Source organism: Lagenorhynchus albirostris, chromosome 5 (genome assembly GCF_949774975.1).
Source record: "Lagenorhynchus albirostris chromosome 5, mLagAlb1.1, whole genome shotgun sequence".
NCBI lineage: Eukaryota > Metazoa > Chordata > Mammalia > Artiodactyla > Delphinidae > Lagenorhynchus > Lagenorhynchus albirostris.
In genome coordinates, this window is record NC_083099.1 from 15726738 (window position 1) to 15747829 (window position 21092).

Genomic DNA, 21092 nt, shown 5'->3' on the forward strand with positions numbered 1-21092 from the left:
CTTGAAATAAGATTTGAAGATAAAATCAAATTTCCCTGTAGAGGTGGCACAGGAATCAATTTAAGCTCAGAGATAAGACATAAATCAATGAAATTTTCTGGAGGGAAAGAGTGAAAAAGAAGAGGGAGCTGAGAAGACCAATATTGAAGAAAGAGGAGGCTGGGGTAAGAGTGACAAAGCTGGTAGAGCAGTGAAAGAAAGAGAGCAGGAAAAAGTATGTCAAATTAATAATTTAACTGTTTAGTAAATTTTATTTTCTGTCTTTGTTTAAGCCTCCCTAAAATAACCCTTTTAGGAAAAGTCCTAGTTGGAGAGCTCTTGAATGGTTCCATGTACACTGCATTGCAAGCTGAACAGCTTTGCATACATGTATGGTTTCTCTACTTCCAGAAAGACACTACTGACACTACTGAAAGACACTACTGTCTCATCTAAAAATGCACACTTAGACAAGAATTGATCCCTCATGGGGTTTGCCTGCAAATGTCTACCTTCCAGGCATATGCCTTTATGCCTCACCCCTTCTGTTGCCCTCCCCACACCCACCCCCCTCCACATGGCAGCCCTCAGCAGGATTGGTGACACCCCCAAATCATTCCCCAACCTACTGTGACAGAATGATTCCATGCACTTTTAGCACTTTGGGCACATCTCTATTTTTGCCCTGTACTTATTCCTGTCTGTTTATGTGTCTGTTTTCCTTATAAGACCAGGACCTAATTGAAGGCAAGAAATATTTGTTATTCATAGCTTAACCAACGACAAAATTTCTGGCAAACACTGGAAATATTTGTTGAATAAGTATTTTTTTATACAAGTGGCAAGCTGCCACATGATTCTACCTGTTTACATAATACATAATATGATTTTTATTTTTATTTTAAATGTGTTTAGCATCCAAGGCACATTTCAGTTTAAGTCTCATCAGTCTCCTGGTATAGACAAAGTTTAATGAGAAAATGTCTCATAGGAACTAAGTGATTGCATGATTGATGTCATGAGTTTACTTTCCTGTTACATGTATTAAATATGTATATATTTATCTCTCTATATAGAAAATTTGTATATGTATGCCAAGACTTTCTCCAGGTCCACCAATTTGGGAGTGCAAATAGAATCATAAAATAATAATGCTTTTTCTTGATTGTACTCTACCTACTCAGTATGTCTAAAATCCTGCCCAGGTATGTATTTTTGTAAGGTCCCTGGAATATGTCTCATTTATACCCATGCTCATGTTTCCTTCTCCTCTTCTGTTGCAGATCCTTTTTCATGGCATCCTGCTTGGATTGCTGAACCCAAGAGATCTGACTAACCACTGTGCTCTTGATGAGTACTTCCACTTAGATCTGGCATCTGGGAACAACCACTGTCACCAATGGATATTATATCACTCAAGTTTCAAAATAGCATGATATTCCAAGGTTAAGTGTGTGAAGATCTTTCTTTTTAAACAGCTTGTGGCGTGGGTGCAGGTCCTTGTCAGGCAACGCAGGGTTATTAAAATCCAGAAAGAAACCTGTTGTGTCTATCTGGCGTGAGAAAGCAAAGGACAGGTTCAGGATGAACTCAGCATCTGGAAAGTAAGTGGGGGAAGATCCTACAGACGAGTTTATATACATCTTGTGTATAAACTCTGCTCAAGTCTCTAGCTGACCTCTGAATTATGGATGTGCTGGGTAGATTCTAAACAGCTTAGTTTCTAAGCTGGCTAAAATAGCTGAACTGAGATTGCAGAGTTTAGAGTTTGAGTTCAGCCATGAAACAAAATATCAGTACTTTTCAATGAAACGTAACAGAATCCAGAGTCTCCACAAGGTGTTATTCACAGTGCTCAGAGAATAGTTAAATTTATTAGATGGGAAGAAACAGGAAATTGTCACCCATACTTAAAGAACTTAAAGAGAAAAGGCAATCAATGGAGACCAACTTCAGCATGACCCAGATTTGGAACTAGCAGGCACAGATCTTAAGCATTCATTAAAACTATGCTAAAAACTATAGAGGAAAATATAAGGAACAGGGCAATGGCGGCTGGCACATGTATTTGTGTGTAGACACTCTATCCTTCATATAAAATAGCATTCATTATAAAAGTAGTGATGACAGAAAATAGCTTGATATGCACCCTTAAAAGGAGCATTGAATTCAAATTTGTTCTATAAGATATTCATTCATAATGAAGAATCGTTTAAAATGTACCTTGTTCGGTGCTATGAAGACAACAAAAATTAAATTAAAAAGTTACATATGGTTTTTCCATTAGCAGACCTAAGAGTTGACTTGAATCTGAACAACTATAATATAAGGCCGAAAATAATGTGTTTTATAAAAACAGTACTCAAAAGTAGTCTGAAGCCCTAGAGGTAGGCAGATTTATTTCCAGATTTTGGGAGGAGAAGATCTAAAAGTAAGGCTTTAAGATGACATGACAGATAAGATGGATCTTAATAAAGGCTTAGATTTTTTTTTATATGTGGGCATGAAAAAACAAGCATGAGCATCCAGGTGTACCCAGTAAAGAAAGTTCTAAATATAATGAAATGAAGTAGCTATCTTTGGCTGGAGGGTATAATTTGTGACAAAAGCAACGAGAGAGAATGTGCAAAGAATAGGTGGGTCCAGACTGAAAAATGCTGGACCGAGTAGTTTAGACATGATTCCAAAGATACTAGGGAGCCAATAAAAGACAAGATACAAAAATCCAACAGTATTTCCTTTGAAAACCACAAATGCAAAAGGATTTCCATTATTTATTGTTTGTGATTATAATCACCTAGTACAAAAGGCAAATGGAGTGGCTCTTATAATTTCAGTGCAGGTCTCTTTAGTCTGTTAAGGATTAAGTTACCACATGACAGATTTGAGCAAAACAAAAGATAAATGTGCTATAAAATTACTTAACATTTTGGTTAAAAGATATATGTAAGAGCTTATAGTTTCACAAAATATTTCACTGTACTATTAAAAAGAGTCTACCCCTGCCACTTCTTGGCATAGGTGTGAGGCAAATTGAATTTCATCTTTCCAAATGAAAACCAATGCATAAAATACAAATTGCAATTAAATTATATGTTGCTAAGCTTATCTGCTAATATTTTCAGGTAAGCAAATATTTCTTTCCTAAGACCCTTTCTGCAGCCTTTTCTGATGAAAAAATTCAGAAGATTAACTATCAGGCAGTTGTAAAATTACATTGACATTTTAAAAATATTAATAATAAAGACAAAGCATGAAAAAATATTTTAAAGCCTAATGTTAGGTAGGAAAACAAATCCTTTGTGGGTAATGTGTTTTTACAGTATTTCAATGGGAATATTTTGGGTTTTTGGAATGTCAGAATATAATATTACCAGAGTATCTCAAAACAGGAAGGACAATGGAATTTTATGTCTTTGCTCTCATAATGCTTATTTTATCCTTCACATTACAGCTAATGGCCTCAAGGAAAAGAGCATACACATGTAGCCATGCACACATTTTATTACATGCAATAAGTGAGTTATTATGTGATACTTTTTGACTTCAGATAGCTAATGCAGCACTCATTTTTTTCCCCTAAATTTGTTTTGTGGCATGGAATGGTGTCTAAGTAGCCCTCCTGAGATAATCTATATTGATATATACATAAATGTTCCATATATTCTGCAAGTTCATATAGTGCATTTTGTTTAGAACATTCCCTCCAATGGTCTTAGGTAATGTTCTATGGAAATGTCTCATTGAAGATGTGAGTCACTTTCTCAAGATAAAGTTGTCCTTGTAAATGATCCCATTGCTTACCAAAAAAAAAAAAAAGTGTGTGTGGGGAGGTGGAAAAACCGTGATTTTTTTTTCCTTCTGAAAGGGAAAATAACCCAACAAATTTTGGTCTTACCATTTCATTTCCTCTTACTTGCTGGTTTTATGTTATTAATATATTTTAAAGTTTACTACTTAATCAAGATCAGGAAGGCTAATGAACTTAATATATTTCCATGCACTGACAATCAAATTGTGATCATAAAATGCCAGATGGCACACTCATTATAAAAACAGTGTGCTCACTTTTGTTTTGTTTTGTTTTGTCTTGCTTTGGGTTTCCTGGTAGGTGCTTTGTTCTATGACTTTGGAATTTTTGCAGTTATCCTTGGTATCTCTCTCTAGCGTTCGCATAAAATCATTTATACCCAAGTCTCCTGAGATCCAAGCTCAAATATGTCTCTCTCTTTATTAAACCGTCTCATATCGCTCTCTTTATTAAACCAGCTTTTTTTATTTTATAGGATTCTTTTCACTAAAAACCATACAATAAAAAAGGGCTTAAAATTACAACTTGACCCCAATTCATGATCAATATAAAGAAATATAGGCATCCTTGAACTCGTTATATTGCTTTCTACTCATGTTGTTACTGTTTACTCTAAATATGCTCAAGAGCACTTCTAGCAACAATATTTAATAGCATATGACCAATCTTCTATTACTTGGTTCTCACACAAAGTTATAAGATTGTATGAATAACATACAGAATGGTGCCAACAAAATTGTCTTTTTTACAATCTGACCAGTGATTAAACACAGGCAACTTGCTGCTTCATCCAGCTTCTGTTCCTTGTACACTGATTGAGAAGGTCTTATAACACCTAGAATTTTGGACTTACGTGCTCAAACATTAGACGGTGCTAGTCCGACTCCTTTCAATGCTTAGGTCAAGAAACCAATAAATACTTCCCATCCTCTCCTTTTCACACACCCTGGGTCCAACATGCCTTTAAAACAGGGTCAAATCTGTGACCCTCTCTGATTTACGTCTGTGAGTTATCAAACGCTAACTGGCCTATAGCTGCTTGTGTAAAACAATCTGTTACACAAGCACCTCAGTTTTCCCTGAATGAAAATGTTAGTCCGTGAGCTCTTCTGAAGGATGTAAGGAACTTGAAGAGATATCTCAGTTTATCCATCAGCATCTCCCTGAAATGATCTCCCATAAAGAAATAGAAGACAGGGTTGATGACACTGTTCAGAAAGGCCAACGGCCGAGTCACAATGTACAAGGAGTTGATGGTGGCCTTAGTGCATGGGGTCTGCTTCCAGATCCCCCAGCGTGAAGCAATCCTCACGTTTCGCATGATGTGATAGGGAGTAAAAAGCACGGAGAAGATCACAACTGCCATGATGACTAAGGTGAGAGGCTTCTCAAGGGGCAAAGCAGTAGAGAGCTGCCTGCTCCTATGCTTCAGGAAGACACCAATCTTGAAATAAAAGAAGCACATCACAAAAAGAGGAATGAGGAACCCCAAGAAGGTTAGACATATGCTGTAAATGAGGACGTTACTGGGGTCTCCAGAACTTGCATAATCAGTACAGTTGGTGTGTTTGGAAGCTACAACAGGATTTATAAGAGAAAGTATGGGCAGGAGCTCTAAGGTTACTAAACCCCAAATGGCCGAAGAGATTAAAACAGCAAACTTTTTCTTTTGTAGGAAGTGTTCCCGGAACGGATACTTCATGAGCATGTATCGATCAATGCTGATAAAAGTGAGGAAAAGAATGCTGGTGTAGAGGTTAGCATGAAGTACATATCGGTTGCTTATGCAGAGCACATCCCCATATGTCCATTTTCCCTGGGCATATTGTCTCATCAGCATGGGGAGGGTACACAAAAAAGCCAAGTCACAGATAGAGAGATTAAAGAGATAGATGTTACTGCTGTTCCAGTTCTTCAGGCAGAAGAGGTAGCCGAAAACAACAGCAGTATTCCCAAGGATTCCTACAATAAACTCAAACCCGTAAAAAATGGAAAGGTAGTACTTTTCCAGAGCAGCCTCCACTGCCTGCCAGTTTTCACAAGTTGCATTCCATGCCTAAAGAAGAGAGAGAGAAAATATAAGGATGAATCACTAGACTACGACTGAAGATAAAACTGCAGAACTTCAGCAGCATCAACATCATCATCAAATAACACTTAAAAGTTGAACTGCAGAGAGTTGGTTACATTAGTAAGGAGTGCATATGTATACAAACATAATCATGTATATATATATCACTAATATATTATTTCAACAAATATTTATTGAGTTCCTTTGAACTATGTGCTAGACATGGGATGACAGCCATGAGTAAAACAAAGCTCCTCATCTCAAATAATTTATACTCTCGGGAAAAATCAGGAAATAATCAAATAAGTGCATATCAGGTAATGATAAAGAGTATCAAACATAAAGAAAAGCACATGCAAAGGCCCAGACGTGGAAACATGCATAGAGGACTTGACAAACACAAGGAGGCCAAGAGAAAGTGCAGTGAAGTAAGTGAAGAGTCGAATTCAATGTGTCTTCAGGATTGACTGTGGTCCCTAGCATATCACAGTTGTTCAACAAATCCTCTGAGTTAAATTTAATTGAACCATAACCTAGAAGAGGAAACAGGGATTCTTATAACTCTAGTCTTGCAATATTAATAGCTTTGATTATGTTTTCATATTGACAAAGGATTATGCTTGTTTTAAGTTTATAAAACACAACGCCAGTTTTTAAAAATTTTTTGCAACAAGACAACATATTTATTGACGTTATATGCCCAGCACATCACAAATATTATCTCTAATTTTCAGAAGAATCCATTTATCTCAATCCCACTTCCATCCTACTAGACATGAGAACAACCTGGGTTGAAGAATTAAATTACTAATCACAGGTCACCAAATGCCAGAGCCAGAATTTGACCTTCAGCTTATTGCACCACACGCAGTGATCTTTCACTACATACTTCAGCATGCTTGTTATGGGATGGATTGTGCTCCCCACAAATTCCTATGGTGAGGCCCCAAAGCCCAGTACCTCAGAATTTAACCATATTTGGAGCTGGACCTTAAAAGAAGTAATTAAGGTTACATGAGATCATATATATTTGTGTCCATATATGATGAGAAAGAGACGGCAGGGATGCATGCACATAGAGGAAAGGCCATGTGAGGACATAGTCAGAAGACAGCCACCTGCAAGCCAAAGAAAGAGGCCTCAAGAGAAACCAAACCTGCCGACACCTTGATCTCGGATTTCTAGCCTCTAGAACTGTGAGAAAATAAGTTTCTGTTGTTTAAGCCACCCAGTCCAAAACATTTTGTTATGGCAGACCTAGCAACAAATATAGTGCTCAAAATAGTATTCTTAACATTTAATAGAATCTGTACAACTCCAGTGTTAAAACATGATTTTAAAAATTTAAAATATGAAGCTGAAAATATTAGTAATAATAATACCAGTGGCCACTATTTACTGAAAGCTTATAGTGTACTAGGCACTGTGCTCACCACTTTCCGAGGATTATCTCATTTAATACAGTGACATAAAGGACTGGGGATTGTTATTACTTTCAGTTTATACACAAAGTCACTGAGTCTTGAAAGGTCATACATTTAGTAATAGACCACAATCATAGCCCCTTCTGAATAGGGGCCATGAAAATAAGCAATCTGATTCATTCAAACTTCAAAAGTCTTGCTCACCTGCCACTTTCTCTCTTTAAAGAGGCAAGATTATTTGTGGTCGGATAGACTATTTAAAGAATTGAATTTCTTAAAAATGTACTGGATTGCCATTTTGAAATATTAAATCCTACTTATTTCTAGTAAGAAAAAAGCAAGGTTGAAAATAAAATTTTCTAAAAATTTCCTATCAAATAGGCCTCGGAGTGTTAGTTGCAATCAAATGATGCTCTTAGTATAGTATTTTGGTAAATAGAGCAAAATAAGAACAAATGCATCTGAACTGCCTCTTCTGGGACGCATGCAAACATTGAGCAGAATTTTCTGTAATGAAGGCATCTGGAGAACTTTTATTGATTTTTGTCAAATTCAAATGTTTTATTTCAGTTGAAGATCCCTGCTACTTTTTTTTTTTTTTTTTTTTTTTGGCTGTGCCACGAGGCTTCCGGAATCTTAGTTCCTCAACCAGGGATTGATCCGAGCTCCCCTGAGGTGAAAGCACCGAGTCCTAACCACTGGACTGCTAGGGAGTTCCCAAGATCGCTGCTACTTTGAGAGTGTTTTATTTACAAAAATAATTCATGGAATTGTAGATATGATAAATGCAATATTTTGATAAGTTATTTTTAATCACTTACTTTAAAACATCCTAAATTCCTCTGAGATTCCTCTAAATTCCTCTCCTCAAGGCTTTCCATGGCAACCTGCCACAAAGTCCAACACTAGAAGAAGCTAGATCAGAACTTCCTCAGGCAGCAGACACATTGAACGATGCTGAAGAACCAAGCAAATTGGTTTCACTCTGTGTTTGAGGTTATGTGATTCTACTGCTCTCTCACATTGCCCGCGACTTATTACATTTTTAATTGTCATACCTTTCCAATTTTTTTAAACCTCTGTCCTACTCATCATGGATGAGTTTTGCCTACAAATCCCTGAGACAGAGCCCGTCCACTGGGTGTCCACTCTTTGGTTCCTTCCTCCGTTACTGTCCTCTCCTCCTTCCTTCCTGTGACAACAGAGAATATCTATTCCTCTGGGCTTACTCCAGATCCAACTCATTCCCAAATTCTCAAGATTCCTACACGTTATCTGTCTTGTCTCTTTACTGTCTCTTCAGCTTCTCCACCTCAACTGCATCCTTTTGATCAGTATTTAGACACTCTCATCCTGTCAGTCTTAAAAACAAGACATAGGAGACCTTCAAGATGGTGGAAGAGTAAGACGTAGTGATCACCTTCCTCCCCATAAATACATCAGAAATACGTCTACACGTGGAACACCTCCTACAGAACACCTACTGAACGCTGGCAGAAGACCTCAGACCTCCCAAAAGGCAAGAAACTCCCCACGTACCTGGGTAGGGCAAAAGAAAAAATAATAAACAGAGACAAAAGAATAGGGACGGGACCTGCACCAGTGGGAGGGAGCTGTGAAGGAGGAAAGGTTTCCACGCACTAGAAGGCCCTTCGCGGGTGGAGACTGCGGGTGGCGGAGGGGGGAAGCTTCGGAGCTGTGGAAGAGAGCGCAGCAACAGTGGTGCAGAGGGCAAAGCGGAGAGATTCCCACACAGAGGATCGGTGCCGACCGGCACTCACCAGCCCGAGAAGCTTGTCTGCTCACCCGCCAGGGCGTGCGGGGCTGGGAGCTGAGGCTCGGGCTTCAGAGGTCGGATCCCAGGGATAGGACTGGGGTTGGCTGCATGAACACAGCCTGAAGGGGGCCAGTGCACCACGGCTAGCTGGGAGGGAGTCCGGGAAAAGGTCTGGAGCTGCCGAAGAGGCAAGAGACCATTGTTTTGGGGTGCGCGAGGAGAGGGCATTCAGAGCACCGCCTAAACAAGTTCCAGAGAAAGGTGCGAGCGGCGGCTATCAGCGCAGACCCCAGAGACAGGCATGAGATGCTAAGGCTTCTGCTGCCACCACCAAGAAGCCTGTGTGCGAGCACAGGTCACTATCCACACCTCCCCTCCGGGGAGCCTGTGCAGCCCACCACTGCCAGGGTCCCGGGATCCAGGGACAACTTCCGCAGGAGAACGCACGGTGAGCCTCAGGCTGCTGCAACGTCATGCAGGCCTCTGCCGCTGCAGGCCCGCCCCACATCCGTGCCCTTCCCTCTGGGACAACATTAAATGCACCAACATTTGAATTATAGGGGTCCCAGAAGAAGAGGAGAAAAAGAAAGGGACTGAGAAAATATTTGAAGAGATTATAGTTGAAAACTTCCCTAGTATGGGAAAGGAAATAAGTCCAGGAAGCACAGAGAGTCTCATACAGGATAAATCCAAGGAGAAATACTCCAAGACACATATTAATCAAACTGTCAAAAATTACAAAGAAAACATATTAAAAGCAGCAAGGGAAAAACAACAAATAACACACAAGGGAATCCCCATAAGGTTAACAGCTGATCTTTCAGCAGAAACTCTGTAAGCCAGAAGGGAGTGGCAGGACATATTTAAAGTAATGAGAGGGAAAAATATACAACCAAAATTACTCTACCCAGCAAGGATCTCATTCAGATTTGATGGAGAAATTAAAATCTTTACAGACAAACAAAAGCTAAGAGAATTCAGCATCACCAAACCAGCTTCACAACAAATGCTAAAGGAACTTCTCTAGGCAGGAAACACAAGAGAAGGAAAAGACCTACAATAACAAACCCAAAACAATTAAGAAAATGGTAATTGGAACATACACATTGATAATTACCTAAATGTAAATGGATTAAGCTCTACAACCAAAAGACATAGACTAGCTGAATGGATACAAAACCTAGACCCATATATATGCTGTCTACAAGAGACCCACTTCAGACCTAGGGACACATACAGACTGAAAGTGAAGGGCTTTTAAAAGATATTCCATGCAAATGGACATCAAAAGAAAGCTGGAGTAGCAATTCTCATATCAGGCTAAATAGACTTTAAAATAAAGACTATTACAAGAGACAGAGAAGGACACTACATAATGATCAAGGAATCAATCCAAGAAGATATAACAATGGTAAATATTTAGGCACTCAATAGGAGCACCTCAATACATAAGGCAAATGCTAACAGCCGTAAAAGGGGAAATCGACAGTAACACAATCATAGTAGGGGACTTTAACACCCCACATTCACCAATGGACAGATCATCCAAAGTGAACATAAATATGGAAACACAAGCTTTAAATGATATATTAAACAAGGTGGAGTTAATTGATAGTTATAGGACATTCCATCCAAAACAACAGAATACACTTTCTTCTCAGGTGTTCATGGACCATTTTCCAGGATAGATCATATCTTGGGTCACAAATCAAGCCTTGGTAAATTTAAGAAAATTGAAATCGTATCAAGTATCTTTTCCGACCACAACACCATGAGACGAGATTTCAATTACAGGAAAAAATCTGTAAAACATACAAACACATGGAGGCTAAACAATACACTACTTAATAACCAAGACATCACTGGAGAAATCAAAAAATACCTAGAAAAAATTGACAGTGAAAACAAGACAACCTAAAACCTACAGGATGCAGCAAAAGCAGTTCTAAGAGGGAAGTTTATGGCAGTACAATCCCACCTCAAGAAACAAGAAACATCTCAAATAAACAACCTAAATTTACACCTAAAGCAATTAGAGAAAGAAGAACAAAAAACCCCTAAGTTAGCAGAAGGAAAGAAATCATAAAGATCACATCAGAAATAAATGAAAAAGAAATGAAGGAAAAAATAGCAGTGATTAATAAATCTAAAAGCTGGTTTTTTGAGAAGATAAACAAAATTGATAAACCATTAGCCAGACTCATCAAGAAAAAAAGGGAGAAGACTCAAATCAATAAAATTAGAAATGAAAAGAAGTAACAACTGACACTGCAGAAATACAAAGGATCATGAGAGATTACTACAAGCAACTATATGCCAATACAATCAACAACCTGGAAGAAATGGACAAATTCTTAGAAAAGCACAACCATCTGAGACTGAAGCAGAAAGAAATAGAAAATATAAACAGACCAATCACAAGCACTGAAATTGCGACTGTGACTAAAAATCTTCCAACAAAAAAAAAGCTCAGGACCAGATGGCTTCACAGGCAAATTCTATTAAACATTTAGAGAAGAGCTAACACCTATCCTTCTCAAACTCTTCCAAAATATAGTAGAGGGAGGAACACTCCCAAACTCATTCTACAAGACCACCATCACCCTGATACCAAAACCAGACAAAGATGTCACAAAGAAAGAAAGCTACAGACCAATATCACTGATGAATATAGATGCAAAAATCCTCAATAAAATACTAGCAAACAGAATCCAGCAGCACATTAAAAGGATCATACACCATGATCAAGTGGGGTGTATCCCAAGAATGTAAGGATTCTTCAATATAGGCAAATCAATCAATGTGATACACCATATTAATAAATTGAAGGAGAAAAACCATATGATAATCTCAATAGATGCAGAAAAATCTTTTGACAAAATTCAACACCATTTATGATAAAAACCCTCCAGAAAGTAGGCATAGAGGGAACTTTCCTCAACATAATAAAGGGCATATGTGACAAACCCACAGCCAACATCATTCTCAATGGGAAATACTGATACCATTTCCACTGAGATCAGGAACAAGACAAGGTTGCAGGACAGGAATAAAGACGCAGACGTAGAGAATGGACTTGAGGACACAGAGAGGAGAAAGGGTAAGCTGGGACGAAGAGATAGAGTTGCACGGAATTCTATATACTACCAAATGTAAAACAGGTAGCTAGTGGGAAGCAGCTGCATAGCACAGGGAGATCAGCTCAGTGCTTTATGACCACCTGGGGTGGGATAGGGAGGGTGGGAGGGAGACGCAAGAGGGAGGAGATATGGGGATATATGTATATGTATAGCTGATTCTCGTTGTTATAAAGCAGAAACTAACACACCATTGTAAAGCAATTATACTCCAATAAAGAGCTTAATAAATAAATAAATATATAAATAAATAAAAAGATCATAAAAAGTGAAGCCAATTGTTTAGACTTGCTGAGACAGGCAACAGGGAACCACTAGGTGGTGATGAAAGTGGTATTTTAAGATTAGTCTGAGAGCAGAATGGATTAGTGGGGAGAGACCTCAGAGGCCATGTGGTGGCCGAATTTCTAGAAATGAGCTAGCAAGCCATGAAAAGATGTGGAGGAACCTTAAATGCATATTACCAAGTGAAAGAAGCCAATCTGTAAAGGTTACATTCTGTGATTCCAACTCTTTGACATTCTGGAAAACGTAAAACTATAAGGATAATAAAAAGATCAGGGGTTACCAGGGGTTTAGGGGGAGGGAGGGAAGGATGATTAGGTGGAGCACAAAGGATTTTTAGGGCAGTGAAGCTATTTTGTATGATGCTGGAATGGTGGATACTTGTCATTATGCATCATCCAAACCCAGAGAATGTACGACACAAAAAGTGATCTCTAATGTATATCTCTAATGGATCAGTATTGAACTCCTTCTTTATCTAGGCTCTGCCCGGATGATCTCATCCACTTTCTCTCTTTAATGACCATCCACATATCAACCTCTCAATGTTTATCCCAGCACAGACCTGTCTTATAAGCTCTACTGGTTTATACTTATTACCACGGATTGATCTCTCAGAAGTACCTCTACCTCCAGAAATCCTATATAAGCTCTCCAACTTCCTTCTCAGTCTTGCTGTACCTCCACCTAACTCAGTGAATGGCCACACCATTTACCCAGGTGGTCACCTCAGATATCCAAGCAACATCCTTGAAGTCATCTGTTGCTCACCTCCAATAACAACTAAACTATCCATGTCTCGTTGACTATAATGTCTGGATATTTCTCCAATTCACCACTATTGCTCCATCTCCTTCATCACCATTCTAATCCAGGCTACTATCATCTTGGACTATACCATATCCTTCCATGGTCTCCTCACATCTTCTCTGGCCCTCTTTTAATCTACCTTCAACATGATAGCTAAACAATCTTAAAAAAAACTACAATCAAAATTCCAATCATATTACTCTACTCAACCAAAACGTTTCAATAATTTTTTACTCTCTAAGGAATAAAGTCCAAAATTTTTAATGAGACTTCAAGGCCTGCATGGTCTGGCTCCTGGACTCCACTTCAGCCTCACCTGGTATTATTCTCCTCCTTTCTCATCTTTCTTCCTGCTCTTTGAATGCACAGACAACTTTCCTAATGTTCAGTTCATTGAATTTTTCTCTGACATATTCCCCCTATGATCCTTGCTCCATCACATACTCTGTCTTACATCTACAATTCTTTCAGACCTCAGTGTCAGTGTGGGTTTCCCAAGATGGGATCTCTGACTCCCTAGTCTAATTAGCACCCCCTCACCGCCACATTGTATACTTATCTTGCTCTTAGCATTACTCACAACTTTATCTTACTCACAGTTTACCTTTTACACCTGGTACAGTGACTACCAGGTAAGTAGATGGTCTGTAAATGCTTGCTCAGTGGAAAGAGGAATATAAACACTTGACTGTTTACAAAACATCTTTATAAATGTTTCCTCCAAGGTCAGATAAGTAGTAAATCCACCAAATTAAGCTCCTTGCTCTATTTCCCTATGAAAGATGATGCTGCATATAGTATGACAAATATTCAAAACTGGCAACTGGAGTAGTGATAGCTGTGATTTAGACATATTGTTGTAGAAGGTAAAATTTGATATATATATCTTCTAAGATCAATTTTTTAAATTAAAATTAACCGGGCTTCCCTGGTGGCGCAGTGGTTGAGAGTCCGCCTGCCGATGCAGAGGACACGGGTTCGTGCCCCGGTCCGGGAAGATCCCACATGCCGCGGAGCGGCTGCGCCCGTGAGCCATGGCCGCTGAGCCTGCGCGTCCAGAGCCTGTTGCTCCGCAACGGGAGAGGCCACAACAGTGAGAGGCCCGAGTACCGCAAATCAAAAACAAACAAACAAAAAACAATAAGTCTCAAGGGTTACAGTCAGGGGTGTGCTGCTAAATGTTTAACAAAGCCTCCCTCAGGGGGTGGGGTGTGGAAAGAAGCATTGATTAATAGAGTTTGCCAATTCGCATGGTATAAATACTCTCACCATGACTGATTTCAAGCTACCGATGTGACATCACTGAATGCAGAGCTGGGAATGCACAGTAGCTCACCGTTATGTACAAAATTCCCACCATACAGCTACAATGGATGTAAATAACCTCCAGAGCATAGATAATAAAATTTTTTAAAAGAAAAAAATAAATAAATAAATAAATTAAAATTAACCAAAAAATTAGAAATTTACATCTGAAATTCATAAACCTTAGAAAGCTTAGGACATGTACCAAAGTATTAATACTTTTATCCCTAGTGATGAGATTCCAGATAATTTTTATTGTGTCCTTTCTCCTTTTGGTTTATCTGGACTTCCTATTTTTTTCTGCAGATCAGCATGTATAATATTAAAAATTCTTAGGAATACAGCTGAAGGCCAATGGTCTTTTAAAAAATAATAATAGGCTTTAGTTTCTAGTTCACTGGTAATTTTTCAATATTATTTTTTACTCTATTCCCAGCAACTTCCCATTCCACAATTTCTGGAAGTTCTCCCTTCCTTGCCTTCTATGACATGGCAATCTCCTTGTCCTCCTTCCTCTCTCGGTAGACTCTTTTATGGTCTAATCCTTCTTTGCCCAAGTTGTAAATATTGGAGTTTCTCAAGGCTCAGTTCTAGGCAACTCTATTTTGGGAATACTCAAAACTCTGATGCACACACTCAAATGAATATTAAGACAATAGGAAGTCTCATTATGACAAGAAACTTACTTGTTTTATTTTCGTATTTCCTCCTTTTCTAGTCATAATTCTTATCTTTCTGCCTAGTCAGTTCTTAAATGTACTGACTTATGTCAGTAACTTATGTGTAGCCTAAAGCTTTGTCTGCCATAGAAGAAAAATACATCCATGAAGACTTGTATAACTAGAAGCCAGATTACCAATAGCTACCACTCGGGCAGGTAGGGGCCATGTTGATGCCACAGAGAATTCTTCTGCTTTTGAGCCATCCACTGGGATTGAGAGATTAAGGGAGGTAGCAGGGATAAAGAACACCACAACTAGAATAAGGGAAGTGAATGACTAACCATTGTCCTGCTTCGAGTGGTTGCTTCATTCATTTTTTAAAGAATAACTTCTAAAAACACCTGTTATTATGTAACACTCACTCAGAAAAAGCAGATAGGCAAAAAAAAAAAAAAAAAAATCAAAAATTTCTATAACCAACCATTCTTAATATTTGGATACCCTCCTACACTTTGATATATACTTGAATTTATCTTTACAAAAATGATATTATACTCTTTATGATGTTTTATAATCTGCTTTTTTGATACATTTATTTCATTCTTAAAATAATTTTTCTAAGTCCAATATTAGTAATTTGTGGTTTTATAAAGGTAAGGTTGTCTAATATTTGCAAACCAATTTAACCTCACCAGGACCCACAGTTTTTAGATTTCAAATTGGATGATATTTGTAGCTGCATGTGTTTTTAGTGTGGCCATCACAATTCTACAAATTGATGAAGTAAGCTAGTCCTTTAACCAAAATTCCTGTTGAAGAGGAACTTCTCTCATGAAAAATTAATATTTCTCTCCTGCTTTGTAGTGGTTATATTTTTAATTTTTAGGAAATAGAAATCATAATAAATAGGTTATAGCTGATTTGGATTAATTATTTTTAACAGTTTTTTTCCTTTAGATATTGGCAATTAAAGTGAATTCTTTAATTATATTTATAAAAATATATCCAAACCTGTTAGAGGTATTAAACTATAAATAATATTCAACTTACTTACATAAGCAGATCAGTAGTTCTCATTTTTAATTTAGGAATAATGTTTCTTTCACTTTAATTGTATTCAGCCTTTTAAAAATGAACATTTTTAAAACTTAACTTTAAAAATATGTTTGATAGTCTGTTAGCTTTTAAACTGCTTTTTCTTAATCATCACAATTAAACAAAGAACATTTATAAAATTTTAATTCTTAACTACAAGTTTATATAGCAATGAGTAATTTATAAACAAATTAATTTTTCATTGATAAACTGAATGAAAATATTTACACTAAAATATACAATCATTTAATATTGATGACTTCATTTTTAATATATTTTTATATATTCCAAAAATTACACCAGAAATCAAGATATTAAAAAGTGATAGTATGGTATCAACTTGTGTGTTAATGAAGTTCTTTAAAAGTACTTCACCAATTATTAAAAGTTCTGAAAGGTGTAATAGCAATAGTTTCTGCAATTTTCTTTTTTTCCTTGGTGAACTATATATATTCTTGAATAATGTAATTTTTACAAACATAAATGCTAAATTTCAGTTCTGGAATGTCTTAAAATTTCCTCTAACACATTATTTTCTGAACATGCAAATATTATAGACTAGATTCTTTCATCTGATTTAGAAACTTTAAATTACATTCTATAAGTAGTTATATGTATTTAAGTAAATCCAATTACTCTTTTTGTTGAAATATCAGTTACCAAGACATTAGTAAATAAAATAAATTTAATAAAATTAATTTAATAAAATTTATAAAATAAATTATAAAGTAAATTTAGTACTTAATAAAATAAATTTAGTATTTGGTAATAAAATAAATTTAGTATTAAATTTAATACAATAAATTTAATATTTATTAATAAAATAAAATTAATAAAATAAATTATTTTATTAAAATAATAATAAAATAAATTTAGTATTTGGCAATTAAAACAAGACAAAATTTGGTAAAAAATAAATGAGGAAACAACTATGACTTCCTTTCTTTTGCTGTTCTACATGTACTTACAAATGACAGTTCAGACAGTTCATTTAAACATTACTTAAAACCTTAATTGTTCACAGGACACTTTTAAAAGAAACCCTTAACTATTGGGAGGTCTAGCATTACTTTATATACTTGACAACATGAGTTGCATCAGAGCTTACCATTGTGTCAGAAGGCCCTGATCCCTTGACAGAAATTCTTTACCAGCCACTTGACACAGCTTCTGACCCAGTGCTGTGCTGCTGGCCGTAGTTAGTGCAGACTGATTTGCATATCATGCAGCCAAGATTAATAATTCAAAAGTCCAGGAGAAATTTCTTCAGTCAAGCCTCCAAGTCAGATGTTCATGTAAGCGAATTTCCTGAGAAGTTTAGACACAAAACAAATGACTCATTTCATGGGAAACACATTTCACATATAGGTTTTAAAAAGACTGCTGTTGAAATTATTCCATTCACTAGTAAAACAACAGAGAAACACTCATTATTTCCATGTTCATTTGCATATTTAAATAATAAGAAAAGGTAAAGCACTGTTTGTGTTGGGTTTACAATTGCTTCTCTTTTTTCTTCATTTTTCAAATTCGCAAATTTTGGCAAATTCTGTATTGGGCATATAATAGCTAAACAGCTGTTTTCAACAAATTTGAGGGAACTATAAAACTGAAATTTTGGAGGCAAAGCTGAATATATGCTGTCAGTGTACTATCAAAAGGGATACTAGAGCTTAAGGTATTTCCCATTTTATTTTCAGTGATTAAAAACAAGAGACATATAAAAAAATACATCAGGTAGCTAGGGATTAGGGAGAGAGGTGGCAGTTAAGTAAGATAACCTCAATAGAAGACAATTTATGCATCCCAATCAATGCTCTGCATAACACCTGGAAACACATAACCACCACTTCAAACAGGAAACACACCTGGCTTTTTCTGAGGATTATATTAGATTTATACTCAAGTAAACACTCAGTCTGCTTGATTTGAAGCATTGGGATGATGCTGAAAAAGTTCCTAATTGTGCAGGCAGTAGTAATTTAATATGAATGCCATAAAAGTTGAATGTTCAATTGGCAGTGACAGACAGAAGCCCCAAAAGAAATTATTGCAGCCAGTCCTCCTAGCCAAGTATTTCCCTTTCTCTGATATACAAGAACTCAAAACTCAGAAACCTAAAAAATATATTTTATAAGTATACACACATATGTATTTATTTACCTATATTATATACTTAAAAGTATATATATACATGAAATACAAGTATACTCATAAATGCATATTTATATGAAATAATGTCTCTATAATTTGTTGAATTCTTGTGATGTGCCAGGTATTGCACTAAGCACCTTTATGTATTGAATACTTATAAAGATCCTCTGAGGTTGTTTATTATTTCTAAAATTTTCTCACTTTACAGATTAAAAAACACTGAGGCTCAGAGAGGTTAATTAACTTTCTCGAGATCACAGAATCAGTAAGGAGAGGGACCTGAGCTAAACCTATGTATTTTGATTCAAACCTGCTCTAATTCTTGATTGCCTCCAATACAGAATGACAATACTTTTGATGTACACCACAGATTGAATCAAAGATCAAAGATTAATGGCAGGGGGCTTCCCTGGTGGCGCAGTGGTTGAGAGTCCGCCTGCCGATGCAGGGGACACAGGTTCGTGCCCCGGTCCGGGAAGATCCCACGTGCCGCGGAGCGGCTGGGCCCGTGAGCCGTGGCCACTGAGCCTGCGCGTCCGGAGCCTGTGCCCCGCAACGGGAGAGGCCACAACTGTGAGAGGCCCACATACTGCAAAAAAAAAAAAAAAAAAAATTAATGACAACTGGGACTTCCCTGGTGGCACAGTGGTTCAGAATCCACCTGCCAATGCAGGGGACACAGGTTCGGGCCCTGGTCCTGGAAGATCCCACATGCCCGTGGAGCAATTAAGCCCGTGCACCACAACTACTGAGCCTGAGCTCTAGAGCCCTTGAGCCACAACTACTGAGCCCGCGTGCCACAACTACTGAAGCCTGAGCACCTAGAGCCCATGCTCTGCAACAAGAGAAGCCACCACAATGAGAAGCTTGCGCACCACAACAAAGGGTAGCCCCTGCTCGCCACAACTAGAAAAAGTCCGCACACAGAAACGAAGTCCCAATGGAGCCAAAAATAAATAAATAAATTTATTTTAAAAAAAATTAATGACAACTATTTTTCAGAAATGCAACTCTTTTCTACCTTTAGAAGGAAGACTAAAAACTATTCTTTGTCTACAACTTTAAAAGTGCAAAAAGCAAAGCATTTGAATGACCAGTGCCAGCCTTACTAATTTTAAACAAATTAACATGGACCCCCAACCAAATGACCAAGATAAATGGATATAGTTTACAGGTTTCTGCCACCATTCTGATGGGAGGCAAGGGTGATTCCCTCTTTGTGGGATAGTGGGAGTTCCCCAGAACTTCCTCTTTCTTCTCCCCACATCCTCACCACTATCTCACTCTGGACCGCTAAGATGAAATCTGGTCTCTGCTTCTCCTTTCTCACAGCAGATCTGGTAGCCTTGCTTCCCTCCCAAGTCTTACTTCACCAACAGTCCCATTGCTTCAGGGAGCTCTCATTGCAAAAACTAGAGTAATTCTGAGACAGACTCAATAAGAGGTCTCCAGTGCTTCTGTTCCATTACAAGGCCTTACTGGAGCCTACAATAGGATAGATGTGCTGGGCCAAGGCCAGGTACGGGGTTATGGGCCCTGCTTAGGCCCATGTCATGGGTGTACTACCTTTTAGTCACACAGGGTCTCATGCTCCACAGGACAACATACTTGATTTAATGCTCTACTGTCACATTCTAATTGGAATTCTTAATAACTTTTTAAAATAGGGTCCTCTAATTTTATTTTGCACTGGACTCTGCAAATTATGTAGCAGTCTTGCCTGTGAGAGTACAAACCTCCTAGGAAATATTTCTATTCAGCACTCAAAATTTCAATGGGGACAGTGTTTTGGGGTTTTCTTTTTTTTTTTTTTGGTTTTGGTCTTATTTTGTTTTGTTTTAGAAACAATGTGACATGTTGAAATTTACTGGTTGAGGAGAAATGAAACTTTGAAAGCAGTAAGTTTGCAGTATAATTTACTAAGAGGTAATACAGTGTACTGGTTAAGAGCACCAGCTCTGGAGACAAACTTCTTCCTTTCAGACCTTGGCTTCACCACTTACTAGCTCTCAGTTTTCTTATCTGTAAATCAGGGACTATAAGAGTGCCAGTCTCATGGAGTTGTTATGTAGATAGTAGAAGCACATAGTTTATACATATGTAGTATGGGGTATATACTAAGTGCTAAATAAATTCTGGCTATTACAGATGTTTGTAATAAATGAGAAGACTTCCTCAGAATGATCATGTCAATCCAATGCCATCAATGTTAGAATATTTGCTGCCCAGGAATATCCATTCCAAATGACCTTATAAAAGGAAGTTTGGTGAAAAAAGGTTAGTGAATTCTCACGTGGTTTTGCTTTTTACTCATTGTGCGCTCTGTGAAAATATAACAAAACTTGGTTTCCTTGTTTGGAAAAGGGAGATAATAATTCCTACCCCATAAAACTCATAATGTCCATAATATCAAATGAGATAATATATGAAAATGCAATGAGCTATGAATGCAAGAGCATATAAATATAATATAAACCAGGGGCACCAATCAGGAAATTCAATAAGAAAAAGAAAACAGTAGGACAATCAAAATATTAATTAAATCCAATGTTAATCACTTTCACTAAGGTTTTTTGAGCACT

The 21092-nt window shown here is 37.4% G+C and overlaps 1 protein-coding gene across 2 annotated transcripts; it reads right to left on the minus strand.

Annotated features, from left to right (window-relative positions):
* Positions 1-4103: 4103 nt before the first annotated feature.
* On the minus strand, positions 4104-17556 carry SUCNR1 (succinate receptor 1). Of its 2 annotated transcripts, none has more exons than XM_060149130.1 (2): positions 17465-17556; positions 4104-5846 (listed from the first exon to the last, which is right to left on the minus strand). In XM_060149130.1, the coding sequence occupies exons 1-2, from the start codon at positions 17465-17467 to the stop codon at positions 4860-4862; spliced, it is 990 nt and encodes a 329-aa protein (XP_060005113.1). In that variant the 5' UTR covers positions 17468-17556; the 3' UTR covers positions 4104-4859. The 2 variants fall into 2 exon arrangements, 1 of the variants encoding a protein (XP_060005113.1); XR_009540536.1 differs by lacking the exon at positions 4104-5846 and adding an exon at positions 8118-8242 and having other exon boundaries at positions 17465-17494.
* Positions 17557-21092: the final 3536 nt, after the last annotated feature.